General features: G+C 36.0%; 1 protein-coding gene across 4 annotated transcripts in view; it reads left to right on the top strand.

Moving 5' to 3' along the window:
- The window catches only part of PJA2 (praja ring finger ubiquitin ligase 2), a 71,107-nt gene that overhangs the window by 24,853 nt on the left and 27,336 nt on the right, over positions 1-18,918 (top strand). For all 4 annotated transcript variants that reach the window (XM_054554993.2, XM_054554994.2, XM_063723848.1 and 1 more), the window contains 4 exon segments: positions 1,760-1,877; positions 3,579-3,779; positions 6,006-7,056; positions 17,039-17,224. In XM_054554993.2, coding sequence (XP_054410968.2) covers positions 1,847-1,877; positions 3,579-3,779; positions 6,006-7,056; positions 17,039-17,224 — 1,469 coding nt within the window. In that variant the 5' untranslated portion in view covers positions 1,760-1,846.

Raw genomic sequence — 18,918 nt, 5'->3', positions numbered from 1 at the left:
AGCTTTTTAACAGTGCTCCCTGCTTTTGACCTCATTCCCCTTCATGCTATTCAACACAGTAGCCAGAGCGTTCTTCTTAAAACAGAAGTCAAATAACTCTTCTGTGGTCAGAACTTCGATGGTTTTCCATCTCAGAATAAAACCCACATTTCGGCCAGGCACTGTGGCTCATGCCTGTAATCCCAGCACTTTGGGAGGCCAAGGCGGGTGGATCACGCGGTCAGGAGTTTGAGACCAGCCTGACCAATATGATGAAACCCTGTCTCTACTAAAAATACAAAAATTAGCCGGGCATGGTGGCACGCGCCTATAGTCCCAGCTACTGGGAGGCTGAGGCAGGAGAATCACTTGAACCCGGGAGGTGGAAGTTGCGGTGAGCCGAGATCAAGCCACTGCACTCCAGCCTCGGCGACAGAGCAAGACTCGGTCTCAAAAAAAAAAAAAAAAAATTAAAACACTGTTAATTAGCCCTATGTTTTTGCCAGTATGTTAAAATTATTATTATTTTTATATTCTTTTTCTCTTTAGCTGTTGCTAATAGCCTCTTTTGATTCAGATACTTTAAAGGATCATAACTTGTTACTGAATTTATAATTTATATGGGTGAATGTGGGTTTGTACTCTTACGTATGTTAATATATGTCTGTCTGTGATTAGACAGGTAGCATATACAATTAAAGTCATTTGCAGAGCTATTGCATTAATGATGAGCAATCAGCAGTAGCTCAAGTGTTTAAATAAATAAGATGTTTAAATAAAAAACTTAACCAAACTTTCAAAAGAACCACAGGTTGCAACTTCTCGAATAGTACTTTTCAAATAGTAAATAAATGCATTAATTTCAAAACAGAAGTTCTTTTTGTATTTGTTCCATGATAAATTGTAGTTTTTCCTGATTGAAAATAAGTTCTTATTTGGGATTAAATTATCTGATCAATTGACTATTGCAAAGAATAAATACATCATTATTTACACACATTAATTATTAATTGTTATAAGCCATTACACATTTTTAAAAAATGAAGTTTGTATTCTTACAGTTACCTTTTAGCAGTTCCAGGGCTAAAGGAACTTTACTGCTTGACAGAGAAGCAATGATAGCACAGTGTAGTAGACTCCCAGATAGTTTGGTTACATACCTGAGTCAATACTTCTAATATTTTTGTTTGTTTACTTATAAATTATGTATGTGTTGTTGTAATTGGCAGTCTTAAGGATGATATATACTTAAGCAAGGTTTATCAAGAGCAGATGTAAATCTGTATTTCACATAGCCATTTTGGTATTTCTAAGGATTTTTGATTGGCTTGTCAAATCATGTTGTATTTTTCTTGTTTTTATTTATTTATTTTTGGGACGGGATCTCACTCTGTCACCCAGGCCTGGAGTGCAGTGGCATGATCTTGGCTCACTGCAGCTTCCACCTCCCGGGCTCAAGCAATCTTCCCACCTCAGCCTCCCAAGGGACTACAGGTGTGCACCACCATGCCTAGCTAATTTTTGTATTTCTTGCATAGACAGGCTTTCACCATGCTGGCCAGGTTGGTCTCGAATTCCTGAGCTCAAACTGATTTGCTCGCCTTGACCTGCCAAAGTGCTGTAATCTAGGGTGGATCACAGGCATTTGCCGCCATGCTGGCTACATCACATTGTGTTTTTCTAAGTTTTATATAAGACTTCACTAAGAGGAGCAGAAGTATCAGTTTTGCTATTTTTGTGCTTTTAATAATATATTGTTCAATTCATTGTTTCTTTGTAGGAATCTTTTGCGGCTTATCCATAGTGTGAATAAAAACTAAATCACATCTATAATTCTACTGAACTGGTCACACAGACGCTGCCATATATGTCACAGTACACTGAAAAGGAGCCAGCAGGTAAGGAAAGTCAGTTCTTCTACATTGGGTACATCTTGTTTTTCCCTCTGGGTACCTTGAGTACCAGTAAGTGACATGTGATCATCTGACCTGTGGTCTTACTAAAGGCTGGTTTTGATCCATATATTGAATATTTGTAAAGCTTAGTTTCTAGTTTTTGATAGGTAAAAATAGAAATTCTGGTATTTTCTTTCCATACCCATTTAGCTTGGAAAGCTTTATGCTTTCCAGTTTGGAGACTATTCTTTTGGTAGAATTGTTAAGGGCATTGGTTCTGGAGTCATACTTCTGGATTATTAGACAAGTTATCCAACACTTAATTTTAACTTTAATTTTTCAATTTTTAAAATAGAATACAATATCCACCTCAAGATTACTGACGGGATTAAATAAGTGTAACACTTGATATTATTTATACTTGATATGTGCGTGTATTATAAATACATGTTTGTTTCTGTTTCCTTCTTGGAAGTGATTACATTTCTTATTTTAATGCAACTAAGAAATTATGTAACTGTTTCATTCATTCATTCATTCATTTATTTATTTTTTTTTGAGATGGAGTCTCGAACTGTCACCCAAGCTGGAGTGCAGTGGCACAGTCTTGGCTCACTCCAACCTCCGCCTCCTGGGTTCAAGTGATTCTCATGCCTCAGCCTCCTGAGTAGCTGGAATTATGGACATGTGCCACCACGTCCGGCTAATTTTTGTATTTTTAGTAGAGACGGGGTTTCGCCATGTTAGCTAGGCTGATCTCGAACTCCTGGCCTCAAGTGATCCGACTGCCTCAGCCTCCCAAAGTACCGGGATTACAGGCGTGGGCCACCATGCCCAGCAACTGTTGTATTTATTGACTATACCATATGCTGTGAGAAAATATTTTGTTTAGTTGCTGTGTAGTACATGTAATATATAATTGACTAAGCAAACTTACACTTAATATATATGTGTGTGTATAATAATGTACTACTTAGTGAAAGTTGCTGCTGTTTAATACTGTATACCCTTCAGTCATCAAAACCTAATAGTCAAGTCATGTAAATGTTGATGGCTTTTCTTAACATAACATATACCATTTATTGGTAGTTTTGAAGGCAGGGTAGTATGTGTTTGACCTGGCTCATTGCTGTTTTCTTTTGGATAGTTTTATCTGACGTTAATCTTTGGAACATATTTATTGTGGTCTAGTTGATTCTTCATGGTACAGATACCATTTAAAGAGGTTATTTGTTATCTTTGACATAAATGTTTTCATGCTTAAAGTAATTGAAACCATCATATCATAATGCTAGTAACTGACTCATCAAATATGTATTGAGCACTTATATTAATATAATATATAAGGTACTTAATTTGGAAGATCTCCAATCCGTAAAGAGCTTTGGCAGTATAATAATTTGGCATATGAAAAATATTTTTTGATAGGTTTCATTATAAAAATCTGAAATACCTTAAAGAAACCAAATTTTAAAACATATTTTTTGAAGGGAAGAGGCCACTAACTCTTATTATATAGTACTTCATATTTAATTTTCTAGTGTGTGAAGAATAATGTTTTATAGTACTAATAAGGTACACTTCATGTTCAGAAGCATATGATTTGATAAATAATAAAATATAAACTGAAGTAGTTTTCCCCAACAGGTTGCCAGAATAAAGCTCATTGCTGTTCCTGTTTTAATTTTTTAACTCTTTTTTCAGCAATGGACCAAGAATCTGGTAAGGCTGTCTGGCCCAAACCAGCAGGAGGGTATCAGACAATTACAGGCAGGAGATATGGAAGAAGACATGCTTATGTCAGTTTTAAACCATGTATGACCAGGCATGAAAGAAGCTTAGGTCGGGCTGGTGATGACTATGAAGTGTTGGAACTAGATGATGTTCCAAAGGAAAATTCCTCAGGTGTGTAACATATAATTATTTAAAGGTTATTAATAGTTATATAGGAAATGGTCTTATAATTAAATTTTTGGGTGGGTATTATGCATGTCTGTGAGTGTAAATGCAGCACACTTCCTATCAAGAAATTCTATTTTGAAAGTCTTATTGAATTTAATATTAATGATGTATATATTTAAATGTAGAAGAAAATGGAATACAGCCAATCATTAAAATATAACTACACTGTCATAGTAGTGATTACATTGTCATAACCTCCAGCCAAAGGAAATCATCTTTGAATCAAAAATAAATTTTTTGAAATTTTTAAAAATGTGGATCAAGTAGAGATATTTTTTCCCTGCATATAATATTTAATAACTTTTCTTCTTCTTTTTTTTTCTTTTGAGATGGAGTCACGTTCTGTTGCCCAGGATGGAGTGCAGTAGTGCAGTCTTGGCTCACTGCAACCTCCATCTCCCAGGTTCAAACAATTCTTGTGCCTCAGCCTCCCTAGTAGCTGGGACTACAGGTGTTTGTCACCGCACCCAGCTAATTTTTGTATTTTTAGTAGAGACAGGGTTTCACCACGTTGGCCAGGCTGATCTCAAACTCCTGACCTCTCAAGTGATCCACCTGCCTTGGCTGGCTTCCCAAAGTGCTGGGACTACAGGTGTGAGTCACCACGCCTGGCATTCTTTTTCTTTTTTTTTTTGAGCTGGAGGCTTGCTTTGTCAGCCACGCTGGTGTGCAGTGGCGTGATCTTGGCTCCCTGCAGCCTCCACCTCCTGGGTTCAAGTGGTTCTCCTGCTTCAGCCTCCCAAGTAGCTGGGACTACAGGCATGCTCCTCCACACCTAATTCTTGTATTTTTTGGTAGAGATGGGGTTTTGCCATGTTGCCCAGGCTGGTCTCGAACTCCTGACCTCAAGTGATCCGTCCAGCTCAGCCTCCCAAAGTGCTGGGATTACAGGCATGGGCCATTGTGCCCGGCCAACTTTTCTTCTTTTAATTTTATCCTAAATTTAACTTGGCTTGTTTATTTTTTCATCATTTTACAAAATGCAAACGACAAGGAAGGCTTATTCAATTAAAATTTCTTAGTTATTCAGTGGTTTTGAAAAAGTATTTTGCAGCTATCCATGTACCATAATTGCACATTTTTGGACTGGATTTGTCTTCTTCCTCTTGTTCTAAGCAAACTTGACAAGACATTTCTAGATTATTTTTGCTGTCATATGTAAGAATCTGAATTACTAGCTAAGGTCATCCCATTGAAGAACCCTTCGTTCCCAGCTACTCGGGAGGCTGAGGCAGGAGAATGGCGTGAACCTGGGAGGCGGAGCTTGCAGTGAGCCGTGATCAAGCCACTCCACTCCACTCCAGCCTGGGCCACAGAGCAAGACTCCGTCTCAAAAAAAAAAAAAAAAAAAAAAAAAAGAACCCTTCGTACCATATATCATGGCCGAACTTCAGTTATTTTACAATTCATGAATTTTTATTCCAGCAAATCTCAAATGTCTTCATTTTTTATTATTAGTGGTGATGCAAGATAGTTATGCTTAAAGTAATTTATAGATATGATTTTACTCATGTTTCAGAATTCTCACAATTAAATTATGACAAGAATCAACATATTGATCTCTGTTGTTTTTCAGTCATAACTATAACACATCTAAAGTAAACTTATTACAAATGTATTATAACAATTCAATTATAATCTGTCTAGATACTGAGATATAATTTTGTGAATTGCCAACAAAACACAATAGGGTCTAATTTCTCTTAAATCTGTAACTATAGTTATTATATCTGTCATAAGTACTTTTGAAGGTTTTTCGTTTTGTTGTTGTTTTTACCTGCATGTAATAAAGAAGGTGAGTTTGGAAATCACTGGGAAGCAGATTGGTTACCCTAGACTCCACTTACGAGAGGCTTCCCATTGTACAGCCTCTCAAGAGCTTCTCCTTTATATGTCTTGCAGAAGGCATTAGATATTAGGATTTAGATAGAAAACTGCCAAAGACATGTGAGGGAGATGATAGTGAAAGGCTATACATTGACATAAATGAACTCATAGAGTAATCAGTCTGCATTCTCAGTTAAGGAGCATAGAAGTGCTTGGTAAATAAATTTACTCATATATTCAAGTAGTAATAATTGGTATGGTTTCCGCTTAAGTGATAGTTATTACATAAAATTTTATCTAAGTTAATCCTTCAAAATATGTTTTCTTTTGTTTTTTATGAAGGTTCCAGTCCTTTGGATCAAGTTGATTCTTCTTTACCCAACGAACCTATATTTGAAAAAAGTGAAACAGAAATTCCCACTTGTGGTTCAGCATTGAATCAAACCACTGAGAGCAGTCAATCCTTTGTTGCAGTACATCATAGTGAGGAAGGCAGGGATACCTTAGGAAGCAGTACAAATCTTCATAATCACTCTGAGGGAGAGTATACTCCAGGAGCTTGTAATGCTTCAGGTGTCCAAAATGGAATTGCATTGGTTCATACAGACTCTTATGATCCAGATGGCAAACATGGAGAAGATAATGACCGTCTTCAACTTTCTGCAGAAGTCGTGGAAGGTAGTAGATACCAGGAATCATTAGGCAATACATTATTTGAGTTGGAAAACAGAGAGGCAGAGGCATACACTGGTCTTTCACCACCAGTTCCCTCATTTAACTGTGAAGTAAGAGATGAGTTTGAAGGGTTAGATTCTGTACCATTAGTGAAAAGTTCTGCTGGTGATACTGAGTTTGTCCATCAGAATAGCCAGGAAATTCAGAGGTCTTCTCAAGATGAAATGGTTAGTACGAAACAACAAAATAATACTAGCCAGGAAAGACAGACAGAACATTCACCTGAAGATTCAGCCTGCGGTCCAGGGCGTATTTGTAGTGAACAAAATACCAATGATAGGGAAAAGAACCATGGAAGTTCTCCTGAACAGGTAGTGAGGCCAAAAGTTAGAAAACTGATCAGTTCAAGCCAGGTGGACCAAGAAACAGGTTTTAATAGGCATGAGGCGAAACAAAGAAGTGTTCAAAGATGGAGGGAGGCTTTGGAAGTTGAGGAAAGTGGCTCAGATGACCTCTTAATAAAATGTGAAGAATATGATGGAGAGCATGACTGTATGTTCTTGGATCCACCATACTCAAGAGTTATTACACAAAGGGAAACAGAAAATAACCAAGTGACACCAGAAAGTGGAGCCACAGCAGGAAGGCAAGAAGTGGATAACCCCTTCTGGAATGGCTGTGGAGATTATTACCAACTCTATGACAAAGATGAAGATAGGTAAGGTCACATCCAGTACTTTTTCAGATTGTGTAGTAAATGAAGTGGTTTCTTTCTAGAACCATGTTTGATGGTTGGGCTATTTGATGTGATCAGGGAATTAGACATTTTGACTTACCAAATATTTTTATGTACTGAATGCTAACCATACATGCAAACTACTCATTAGAATTTTTCACAAAAAAATGTTTTTGAGATTTTTAGTAGTTTACAGAAGTAAGTTCAGATAATGATTATTATTATAAAGGGATAGAGATGTTATAGTAGTTCATGGTATTTCAATTAATAAAATGTAAGATAAACATTTATTGTATTTTTAAAAAACCTACATTAAGCCAGTCTGGGTTTAAAAAGTGATTAATATCACAAATTATTGACTGGTAATACTTCATTAACATTGCCAGTAGTTACTAATATCACTTGTTTCCCTCTTTATCTGTTCTTCCTGTGGCTCTTCCTATCACTAAGTTTATTTTTTACTTATTTTTTGTTAGCATTCAATTCTCATTAACAACTGTGTGTGGTAGGTTCATTATTTCCGTCGTTTCTAAATAAGGAAACTGAGGCACAGAGCATTATATAACTTCCTAAGGTCACAGAGCAACTTAATGGTAGAGCTGGACTTTGAGTACCTAATTGGGTATTCCAGAGACTGTTCACCACTATTCTTTGCTATTTTCAACACAACATAAAACTTATAATAAGCATTCTGATTGCTCTTACAAATCTGTATCTTTTTTTTTTTTCCAAACCATAAGACAACAGAAAAAGAAAAAAATGGAGAATTTCTTTGTTCAGTTGCTGAATTTCCATTACTCCAGTGTCCAGATTTTCATGAGTCCTTGTAAGCTAGTTGCACCCCTGATAGTGCTCAATTACAGTGCAATTGCAAGATTTTATTAGCTGGTAGAAATAATTGTGTGGGTTTTTTTTAGCTAGAAAGTACTATAAACGAAGAAATTTACCATTTTAAATATGAATGCATTTTAATTCATGTCATAAAACAATTCATTTGATTTTCTTTGGACATATGAATTAAGCTACTATAATACAGAATGTGTAATTTATTATACAAAATATTTAAAATATAATTTCTGCTGCTCTGTCAAAGTCTGTAAACTTTAAGGGTTAGTAAGTAATTTTTGTATGATATACTGTTTTTAAGCTAAGGGTAAAGTTTTTTTCAGTTCAAGCCCACAGTCTTTTATTCAGTATCCACACTTTAAAAACAGAAATTGGCCACAAAGCCTGACCTGATGTTAACTTCCTGGATAAGCAGATCTGGATCTGAATTGAAATGAGGGTATTTTTTCAAATATTTGTATATTTTACTGCAGAAATACAGTTATGTTTGATTACTGTGTGCTGGCCTGGACCACGTTGGGGTTTGTTAAGTAGTAGTTCTAAATCTGGGAAATATATATCAAAATTCCAAAACACATTTAGCCCTAAGATTTTGAAATAGATTGCAAGTCTCTAATATTATACCTCTAGGTTACTATTTTTTAAGAAAGACAAAACTTACAGTCTTCGATAATTTATTTTTTTTGAAAGTGTAAGGTGCTTGTATTTTTTTCCTCCAGTTAAACTTTTTCTTCTTTAAGGAGAATCATTTAATTTGGCTATACCTTTGTCATTTTGGGCAAAATAAATACCTCTCTTCTGTTTGCTTTTTATAGTCAGTTATAATGTCTTATGATGAAGTTGATGAAATTGTTACATTGTTTGCCAACCCCTAGAGAAAGGTAGTCTTCCTGGCTCCTTGATTTTAAATTGATTTTCTTTGTTTTGGAGGTGGTCAGTTGTAGAAATGTATTCTTTGCCTTGAAGGACCCTGGACTTTTGATAGTTATAAGGTATTTTCTTAGTTATTTGTAATTCTTATTCTTGATTTTTAATTTTTTTCTTAAGTGATGTCAATATTCTGAACAATGATAGATTTTTTTTTTTTTTTTTTTTTTTTACAAACACAATATATAAATGGGAAAAAACATTTACAGTTAATAGAAACTTTGTCCTTTTAAATTGCTAGTAATGTATTGACTACAGAGCCTGTGGTTAGGGTATGCCAAAATGATGGAACTACTTTAGGATCATTCTTTAAGACACATTGAAATGCTGGAAACACTTAAAAGTTTCTTGTTTCGTTTTGTTTTAAAGAATCATATAAAGACACATGCACACGTATGTTTATTGCGGCATTATTCACAATAGCAAAGACTTGGAACCAACCCAAATGTCCAACAATGATAGACTGGATTAAGAAAATGTGGCACATATACACCATGGAATACTATGCAGCCATAAAAAATGATGAGTTCACGTCCTTTGTAGGGACATGGATGAAATTGGAAATCATCATTCTCAGTAAACTATCGCAAGAACAAAAAACCAAACACCGCATATTCTCACTCATAGGTGGGAATTGAACAGTGAGAACACATGGACACAGGAAGGGGAACATCACACTTCGGGGACTGTTGTGGGGTGGGGGGAGGGGGGAGGGATAGCATTGGGAGATACACCTAATGCTAGATGACGAGTTAGTGGGTGCAGCGCACCAGCATGGCACATGTATACATATGTAACTTACCTGCACATTGCACACATGTACCATAAAACCTAAAGTATAATAATAATAATAATAATAATAAAAGAAATTGGCTTTCACAAAAAAAAAAAAAAAAATTCTAAAGGATAATGGTTCTACCTAGGACTGTACTTATATTTTTATCCACAGCCTTAAGATATGTTTTAGGATCTCAAACTGTCTGTACAGTTTTCTGTACAGATTATTCTATTTCTGAACAGAAACTCTGTTTCTATGCTGCCGTTTCCTGTTCCTCTACCCTAATTCCCTGCAAAGGATTATAGTTGCCAGGGTGCCTTTTTAATATGGTGCCAGCTAAAGGTTGGAATTTAATAGCTGTACACTCCTATTTAGTTTCATTTTGCCCTTGTTCATCTCCCTGATGTTTCATTGTCATCCTCCCTAGTTCTTGTATTAGTAGATTGGAGAAATGGTGATGCTAGTCTTCTCAGGTTTTGGATGGAAAGTATAAGAGCTGCTGCTTAATTTGGGTCTGTGAACTTTGAGTTTTCTTTGTAAAGCTTAAAAAGTTGATATACTTGAAAAGTTTTTTTGTCATGCTTATAATAGCCAAAGTAGAACTAATCAAGAATATAACTAAAGTTCATTGTGGCATTTTTATTTTTTTATTATTTATTTATTTATTTATTTCGAGACAGAGTTTCTCTATGTTGCCCAGGCTGGAGTGCAGTGGCGTGATCTCGGCTCACTGCAACCTCCGCCTCCTAGGTTCAAGCAATTCTTCTGCCTCAGCCTTCTGAGTAACTGGGACCACAGGCGTGCCATCATGTCCAGCTAATTTTTGTATTTTTAGTAGAGACGGGGTTTCACCATGTTGGTCATGCTGGTCTTGAACCCGTGACCTCAAGTGATCCACCTGCCTCAGCCTCCCAGAGTGTTGAGATTACAGGCATGAGCCACTACACCCGGCCAGCATTTTTAGATACAGGAACTTTGGCTACTTTTTAAAAATATGAATTATATATTCTTTTTAAGTAGAAAAGTATTTTAATGAATTCATGATTTCCTTCTTCCCTGAAAAATTCTAAATGATCACTTAATCACATCTGAAATGTTACACTCTGTGGGATAAACATTGTAGCCAGTAGCATTGCTCTGAGCTGTTTGACAGGAACTGAGCACCACCTTATTAAATTAGGACTCCAAGGGGAATTTTAATAGGCAGCATATAATTACCAGACTTAGAATTAGACCAAAGAGCTAAGGTTAGTACCCTGCTCTTTTGAAATATACCCTGAGAAGTTTAGTAACTGTTTGAGGACAAGATCTTGAGTTTAAAAAACTTTCAGCAATACTAGCACATCTTAACCTTGGGCCTAACTGCTCTGAAGAGAGGCATGCCATCTACTGTCCGTTCCTTATAGCATTTGAGGTTTCTTGCAGAATTTTTGTGGCCTTAGGACTTAACTTTGCTTAAAATTAAAAAACCTTACTTAAGGTAAAATGTTGGGACAACTTATTTTGTTGATGTTGTTGGGAAATAAAGTGATTGTTAGCCATTTAGTTGACTTCAATATGATATATTAAAGGATTTGTTGAAATCTTAAGTGCCAGACTTTGTTCCAGGCGCCCTGTTAATACAAATCATAATGGTCCCTGTTCCCACAAGGTTCACTAGCTTTATGAAGAAGACAAAATATACATATTTATTATTGTGAGGCTGAATTAAGCGCCTTTCCTGTTCTGTGTAGGTTACCTGAGAGCCACAAAGAAAGAGTTTCTCTGAGAACTTGGTACTACCCCCAACAAATAAAACATCTATATGCAGCCAAGGCACAGATCTTAAACCATATGTGCTGACATTTTAGCAAACCTTTTTATCTTGTTTTCAAGTTCATAGAAGTTTGGAAGGAGCACATTAGGTATAAATGTGTTTGTTCTGCAGATATGCTAGGGAGTTCATGGGATTACAATAACCTGATACTAAGGAAAAAGACCAGAAAGTGACAAAAGGCAGGCACAATTCAAAAATCATAGCCATCTTAATGAAATTAAGCAGACTTAAATATTTGGACATAGTCCATTCGTATCACTGTATTACATTACAGTTCAGTGTTAATAGTGGTAAAAAGTTCCAGAATGTTTAGATTATGTCAGATAACAAAATAGTTAAAATTTCACTTTTTCCTAGGCTCCTGTAGTTGAGTTTCTTGTGGCTGTGATAAATGCCAGGAAGAACAAACTAACAAGTACCTTGGGGAATTGTGGAATGAGAGATTACTTTTGGTTGGTTTTATGTTTCCATAGCTTATTTCTGCCTAGGATTTGCACATAAATTTTGTCTATAATTTCATTCTGTATATGAAGTTTTTTTAGTTCACAATTGAATGTGTAGAGTGTAACATTTGAGTAAATTATAGTTGTCTGCTTTTTAAATACAACTCATAGGTGCTAAAAGGGGTCAGTACCAGTGAAGGATCATATGAAGATCAAAGTAGTACTTAATTTAGTTTTTACTTTGAGAACTTTTAAATATGTCACTCACCTGCTTTTAAAATCTAGAACAAATGGATCTTCACTATTCCATGATCATTTTTGTGTCCTATTTGTTCTGTTGCTTACTCCTTAAAAAGTAAGTTTTAAATCTTTTCCCTTTTTGTTTTTCCTTCCATGTACTCCTGTCACTCCTAGTGGTTAGCTTCGTTTCTTAGTTTCCTGTAGAAGTTAAAAATATGTAAATGTGAATTTTCTTATTTTCCTCTTCTCCATATTAGGGGATAGTAGTATTTATTTGTATTTTTAATTTCCTATTCAATGAAGAGAGGTAGCCCCTCTCATTCTGTGCCTCTAGTTATTTCTGACACTTCATCTAATTGTCCTTACTCATAGGTTGCTTCCCTCTCTCAACCTTGAGTTTTTCTCAGTCTTGAAGAAAACTTTTACTTTTTCTCACTCTTTTATTTGCCTGTTTGTATTTTCTTTTCTACTGCTGAATTTTAAGAAAAAGTTTTCCATACCCACTGCCTCTATTCTGTCACTACCCACTCTTCTTACTGCCTTGAAATCCAATTCCTAATATTATTTCTGTATTATTTTTTATTGAGACAGAGTCTCGCTTTGTCACCTAGGCTGGAGTGCAGCGGTGCAATCTCAGCTCACTGCATCCTCCACCTCTTGGGTTCAAGCGATTCTCCTGCCTCAGCCTGCTGAGTAGCTGGGACTACAGGTGTGCACCACCATGCCTGGCTAATTTTTTTTTCTTTCTTTCTTTCTTTCTTTTTTGAGACGGAGTGTTGCTCTAGTTGCCAAGGCTGGAGTGCAATGGCACCATCTCGGCTCACTGCAACCTCCACCTCCCAGGTTCAAGCGATTCTCCTGCCTCAGCCTCCTGAGTAGCTGGGATTACAGGCATGCGCCACCACACCCAGCTAATTTTGTATTTTTAGTAGAGACCAGGTTTCTCCATGTTGCTTAGGCTGGTCTCGAACTCCCGACCTCAGGTGATCCACCTGCCTCGACCTCCCAAAGTGCTGGGATTACAGGCATGAGCCACCGTACCCGGCCCTATATTCTTTAATGTCAGTGGTGACCTCCTAATTTCCACATCCATTTGTCTTTTCTCAGTACCCATTTTCTTTGATTTCTCTGCACTATTATGAAAAATAATTGCAATGTTAAAGAAGCAGCTGTGTTGTAGTGAGCTGCACTGAGTAAACAAGAAGTCTAGTTCATGAAATAATTAAAAAACAAAAAAAATGATTTTATATAGGAAGGTCTTGAAAGAAATAGAGTCTGATCTGTGCTTGGAAGTGGGGAAAAGGTGAAGTGATTGTAAAGATATTCCTGATGGCAAGAATGTCCACTTGGAGGACACTATTTGAAATAGAGCATTCATGAGTTGGATGCAAGAAAGTACTGGGATCAGATAGCAGTAAATTATAAGTGTTATTCAAAGACATTTAACTTTTTATTCTATAGGTCACTATTTCCAAAGTGGGTAAAATATATTAAGTGGTACACAATGTTTTTAATTTAATCATTACGTATTCATGTTAATGGAAATTAAGAAAATATAGGTAGCACATCAAATTCAGGACTTAATGGCTGTTGCTTATCCTAACTAAATGTATTTGAGTTTAAAAAAATGTTAAAAAAAGATTTGCTAACAGTTATTGATGGCTCATTATTTATCAGGCATTGTTAAAATGTTTTATATATATTAACTCACTCTTTACATGAACCCAGTGAACTATTAAATACCGTTGTTGTATTCACCTGATATGTGAGGCTAAAAAGGCATAGAGAGGTTTTCATAGCTTATAAGTGGTAGATTCAAATCCAGGCAAGCTGACCAGGACCTGTATTCTCAACTATTGTACCTTAAGACAGAGGGTTAATGTGCAACTGCAGCAAAAATTGTGAGAGTGATAGGCAAATGGCTTCTTTGTGAAACTAAGGCCGTAGCATTAGGAAAAAAGAGCTGTTGAAGGTTTTTTGGAGTAATACTATAAACATACTGTTTGATGTGTAAATTGAAGTGATGGTAGTATTCAGAATGCATTTTGAGGGAGTGGAATTAAATTTAGGAACACCAATTAATAATTGACTATATAGGTCTAATTTGGAGAAAAGCATTTGAACTAGGGTTTTACATTTTAGGAGAAACGGAGAAAAAGGAGCTAGACTACAAGAGCCATTGTGCAGAGAAAGAATGGAAATAAGAAAGGATTTGAATGTGGGGAGTTTGTGAAGAGTCAAAAAATAAGTGTTTCCAGAATGAGAGCATGGTGATAGCATTAAAAGATAACAAATCAGGAGAGGGATTCATCTGACAGATGAATTTTATAATGGAATTTTTGACAAGGAAGGTGAAAAATCTTAAAATGCTTAGAGAGTAGTTAGTGATTGCGAAAGCTTAGTGTGATGGTTGGGGCTGGCTGGGGATATACATTTAAAAGTTATCTCCTTAGCATTGAGGGTTAGGTATCATGAGTAATAATGATATAGGCCTGGGGTCTGCAAACTTTTTCTTAAAGGAGCAGATGGTAAATATTTTAGGCTTTGGTGACTAAGAGGCAAAATTAAAGATAAACATGTAAAAACCATTTTTAGCTCACAAACCATTAAAAAACAGGCAGCAGAGTCAGGTTTGAACCCAAGCCTGTAGTAGTTTCCCAATCCATAACATAGGCTTCTTGATTATTGATCATAGACATTCCTCTTTTATTGAAGTTTAGAGATATTCCATGAGTTATTTGATTAATATGGAAAAGTGAGGACTTTTTAATGTTATCTCTTTGGACAGGATCATATTCTGAGTGAAAATTTTTTTTTTAAAACTGAGCTTCTCTTTTATATATGTTAAGAATTGCCACAAATTTATATAGAAATCTTACCCTAATTGTTAAAGACATATTACAATAGGAGTTGGTAATTTAGCTTTGAATTTTAGAAGGTTCTTAGTCAAGGAAACTTAGCTCAATAAGCTCCTTTAAAACTACTTTCTGTGTTGGATTTTAATACTTATATAAGTCTAGAAATTGTTTATATTAGATTATTCTTTGGGTCACAGAAAATTGTACAGAATGCAAGGAACTTTGGCTTAGACCCAGCTGAAAGAACACCTTTTAGTTTCTATGCCTAGGGTTTATAGCTTTCCTTCTCCGGGATGTTAGTGCCCTGCCATCCATTGTTTACTGGAAATTGGCAGTTGATTTTATATTTTTGCTTCTAGTAAACTTCTCAGAGCTTAGATTAGTGCTACTGTTTGTTAATAGCATTTTGATCTTTTGAGTGCGTCTGTTAATAAAGGAAATCACTAACTGTGTATTAATGACATAATAATCATTAAAAAATGTAATTTCCTACCAATTATCACTTCATTTCAAAAATGTAAACTAAAATTGTTATTTTTGATTTTCCAAGTCTGGTGAACATAGAGAAATCTTTGAGGAGATTCTTAACCAGAATGGTTGATATGGTTGGAGGGGGCATTTAAGACTTATTTTCAACATTGATAAGTAATATTTTAGCCTTTGGTAGTATAAGAGGACTAATTCTTTAAAAACTAAGAGTAGTTAATTGTAACCAAATTGGCTAAAGCTAAATGTAATCAAAAATAATTTTCTGTGCTTCTTTTTTTTTTGAGAGGGAGTTTCACTCCTGTTGCCCAGGCTGGAGTGCGATGGCGCGATCTCTGCTCACTGCAACCTCCACCTCCCAAGTTCAAGCCGAACTCCTGCCTCAGCCTCCAGAGTAGCTGGGATTACAGGCGTGCAGCACCACGCCCAGCAAATTTTGTATTTTTAGCAGAGACGGGGTTTCTCTATGTTGGTCAGGCTGCTCTCGAACTCCCGACCTCAGGTGATCTGCCCACCTCAGCCTCCCAAAGTGCTGGGATTTATAGGTGTGAGCCACCATGCCCGGCCTGAACTGAAATTTATTTTGTATTCATAGTCCTACCTAAGGACAGTAAAGTTTTGCCGGTACTGCTTTTTATGCATTTGAATGTCACTTCTTGAAAAGTTCTTTGGGAAAAAGGAAGGAAAAAGACAGTTAACTTTTTATTACATGGTAATAGTAGAAATTTATTCATAGAAAATATGTCATTAGTTGTCCGTATGTAATTTGAAAGTTGTTTTAGTCATGTTAGATATGCAGTAAGTCTACTTACATTTATTCCAGGTAGCATTTAAGATTACCAAATTGTATTTAAAAATTTATTTAGAAATATGTCTAAAATATGACAAGCCCCTATCTAGGTACTATGGATGTAGTGAAAGAAAAAGTAAAGTGATATATTCCATAACTTGCCATATGCCATATTCTTTTCAAAGAGTCACACTCTACTGCATGCATTTATTTGTTTAATAGTCTGAAGATTGAATTAGCACCTGACAAAGCATATGTAGCATCAACACTCCACTCTATACTATGATGTCTGGTGTATTAGTTCATCTTTGCATTGCTGTAAATAAACACCTGAGACTGGGTAATTTATAAAGAAAAGAAGTTTAATTGGCTCATAGTTCAGCAGGCTGTACAGGAAGCATAGTGGCTTCTGCTTCTTGGGGGTGCCTCAGGAAGCTTTCAGTCATGGTGGAAGGCAGAGCAGGAACAAGGCTTCTCACTTGGCAGGAGCAGGTGTAAGAAAGAATGAGAGGGGAGGTGCCACACACTTTTAAACAACCAGATCTGGTGAAAACTCAATATCACAAGAACGGTACCAAGGGGATAATGCTAAACTCTTCATGAAGGATCCACCCCCATGATGCAGTCACCTCCCACCAGGCTCCATCTCCAACATTTTGGATTACAGTTCAACATGAGATTTAGTGGGGACACAGATCCAAACCTATCATCTAGTTAACACCCCAAATGATAAAAATAACTGAACACATTATGATAGTTTATTTCTCTTCTGATTTGCAGTTCTGAATGCAGTGATGGGGAATGGTCTGCTTCTTTGCCTCATCGATTTTCTGGTACAGAAAAAGATCAATCCTCAAGTGATGAAAGCTGGGAGACTCTGCCAGGAAAAGATGAGAATGAACCTGAGCTACAGAGTGATAGCAGTGGCCCTGAAGAAGAAAACCAAGAATTATCTCTTCAGGAAGGGTATGTTCAACAGTGAGATTTATTTTTCTGTATATTGTACCAGAGTGGTATATATTACATTCAAATGTTGGATATGCCATTAATTGTATTTATAAGCCTATGTAGAACCAATAGGCCCCCCTGATTTTTTCATTATGCTTTTGGTATTTTAAAAAGAACAATTAAGTTGAAAATACTGATAATTTCAGTATCCTCTATTGAGATACAATATATGTCTCCACTTTGCTTTAATAAGAAAAGTTGGGCACCTAAAATGTCATTTTGGTTAAGTTAGGAATGGGTGAATTAGCACTGTCATTGCTCAAGGGAGAAAGGACAGCCTCAAGAGGGATATCAGTGATTCATTCACAGAAATGGAGACAGTTAGTTGCAAAAGCTAGTGTTCATATTCTTGTCTAATTGCATTGGATGAGATCTCCAAAATATCAGTGATTGATGATAAACATTTTTGTTCTTTCCTCATTTTAATGGGAAAGCTCTAGTACTGTAAGGTTGTTAAACATACCATGAAGGGCTAGATAATAAATATTTATGGCTTTGTGTCCAGTCTTTGTTGCAGCTACTCACCTCTACTGTTGCAGTATAAAAGTAGCCATAGACAAGATGTAAATGAATGGGTATAGCTGTCTTCCAACCTTTTACTATTTTATGGGTTTCTAGCAAGAATGTTTGTTGAATTTTATTAAAGTCTTTTCAGCATCAATGGAAATGATCATGATGGTTTTTTACTTTTGCCCTGATCATGAAGAATTATTCTATAATTAGATTTGCTAATGTTCAGCTTCCCTTGCTCCTTGAAATAAACCAAATCTGATCACAGTCATCGTTTATTGTTATTTTAATGGGCTGCTGGATTCTAATATTTTACATGGGATTTTTATATTGAGATTCCTAGGTGCAAATTGTCTTTTAGTTTTTTGTTTCAATATCAGTTTGGTACGTGCTTTGCTAAAAGGATGTGTATGCTTTTTCTTTTTCTGTCCTTTGCATCTGTTGCTTAAATAGCTTATTTATTCCTTTAAAGTTTGTTAGTATTCCCTTGTGAAACCATCTAGGCCTCTTGTTTTATTATAGGAGAATATCTTTTTGATAATTTAATTTTTTTCTATGATAATTGGTTCTAATTCTTAGTCTCATGGAAACTATTTTGGTAAATTATGTTTTTTTTTTTTTTAGAAAAAGAACTTTTTCAGTCTAGACTAATATTAAAACTTGTACTTCTCAAAGCATATACATTTTCAGCTTGAGATTAATCCTATAAGAAAATCTAGGAATAAAATATATAGAAAAATCTATAAAGAAAGAAATTCACAAACATAATTGGTTTCGACAGTGGTAGGTTGAGGTGGCATTTTTTTCCTCTTCATGAGAGAGATATATATATATCATAAATATATATATATATTTTTTGAGATGGAGTCTTGCTCTCTGTCGCCCAGGCTGGAGTGCAGTGGTACCATCTCGGCTCACTGAAACCTCCATCTCCCAGGTTCAAGAGATTGTCCTGCCTCAGCCTCCTGAGTAGCTGGGACTACAGGTACCCACCACCATGCCTGGCTAATTTTTGTATATTTAGTAGAGACGGGGTTTCACCATGTTGGCCAGGCTGGTCTTGAACTCCTGACCTCAGGTGATCTGCCTGCCTTGGCCTCCCAAAGTGCTGGGATTACAGGCGTGAGCCAGCGCACCTGGCT

The sequence above is a fragment of the Pongo abelii genome, chromosome 4 (genome assembly GCF_028885655.2).
Source record: "Pongo abelii isolate AG06213 chromosome 4, NHGRI_mPonAbe1-v2.0_pri, whole genome shotgun sequence".
NCBI lineage: Eukaryota > Metazoa > Chordata > Mammalia > Primates > Hominidae > Pongo > Pongo abelii.
Note: the sequence above shows the minus strand (reverse complement) of the source record. Positions and strands in the feature narration are given on the sequence as shown.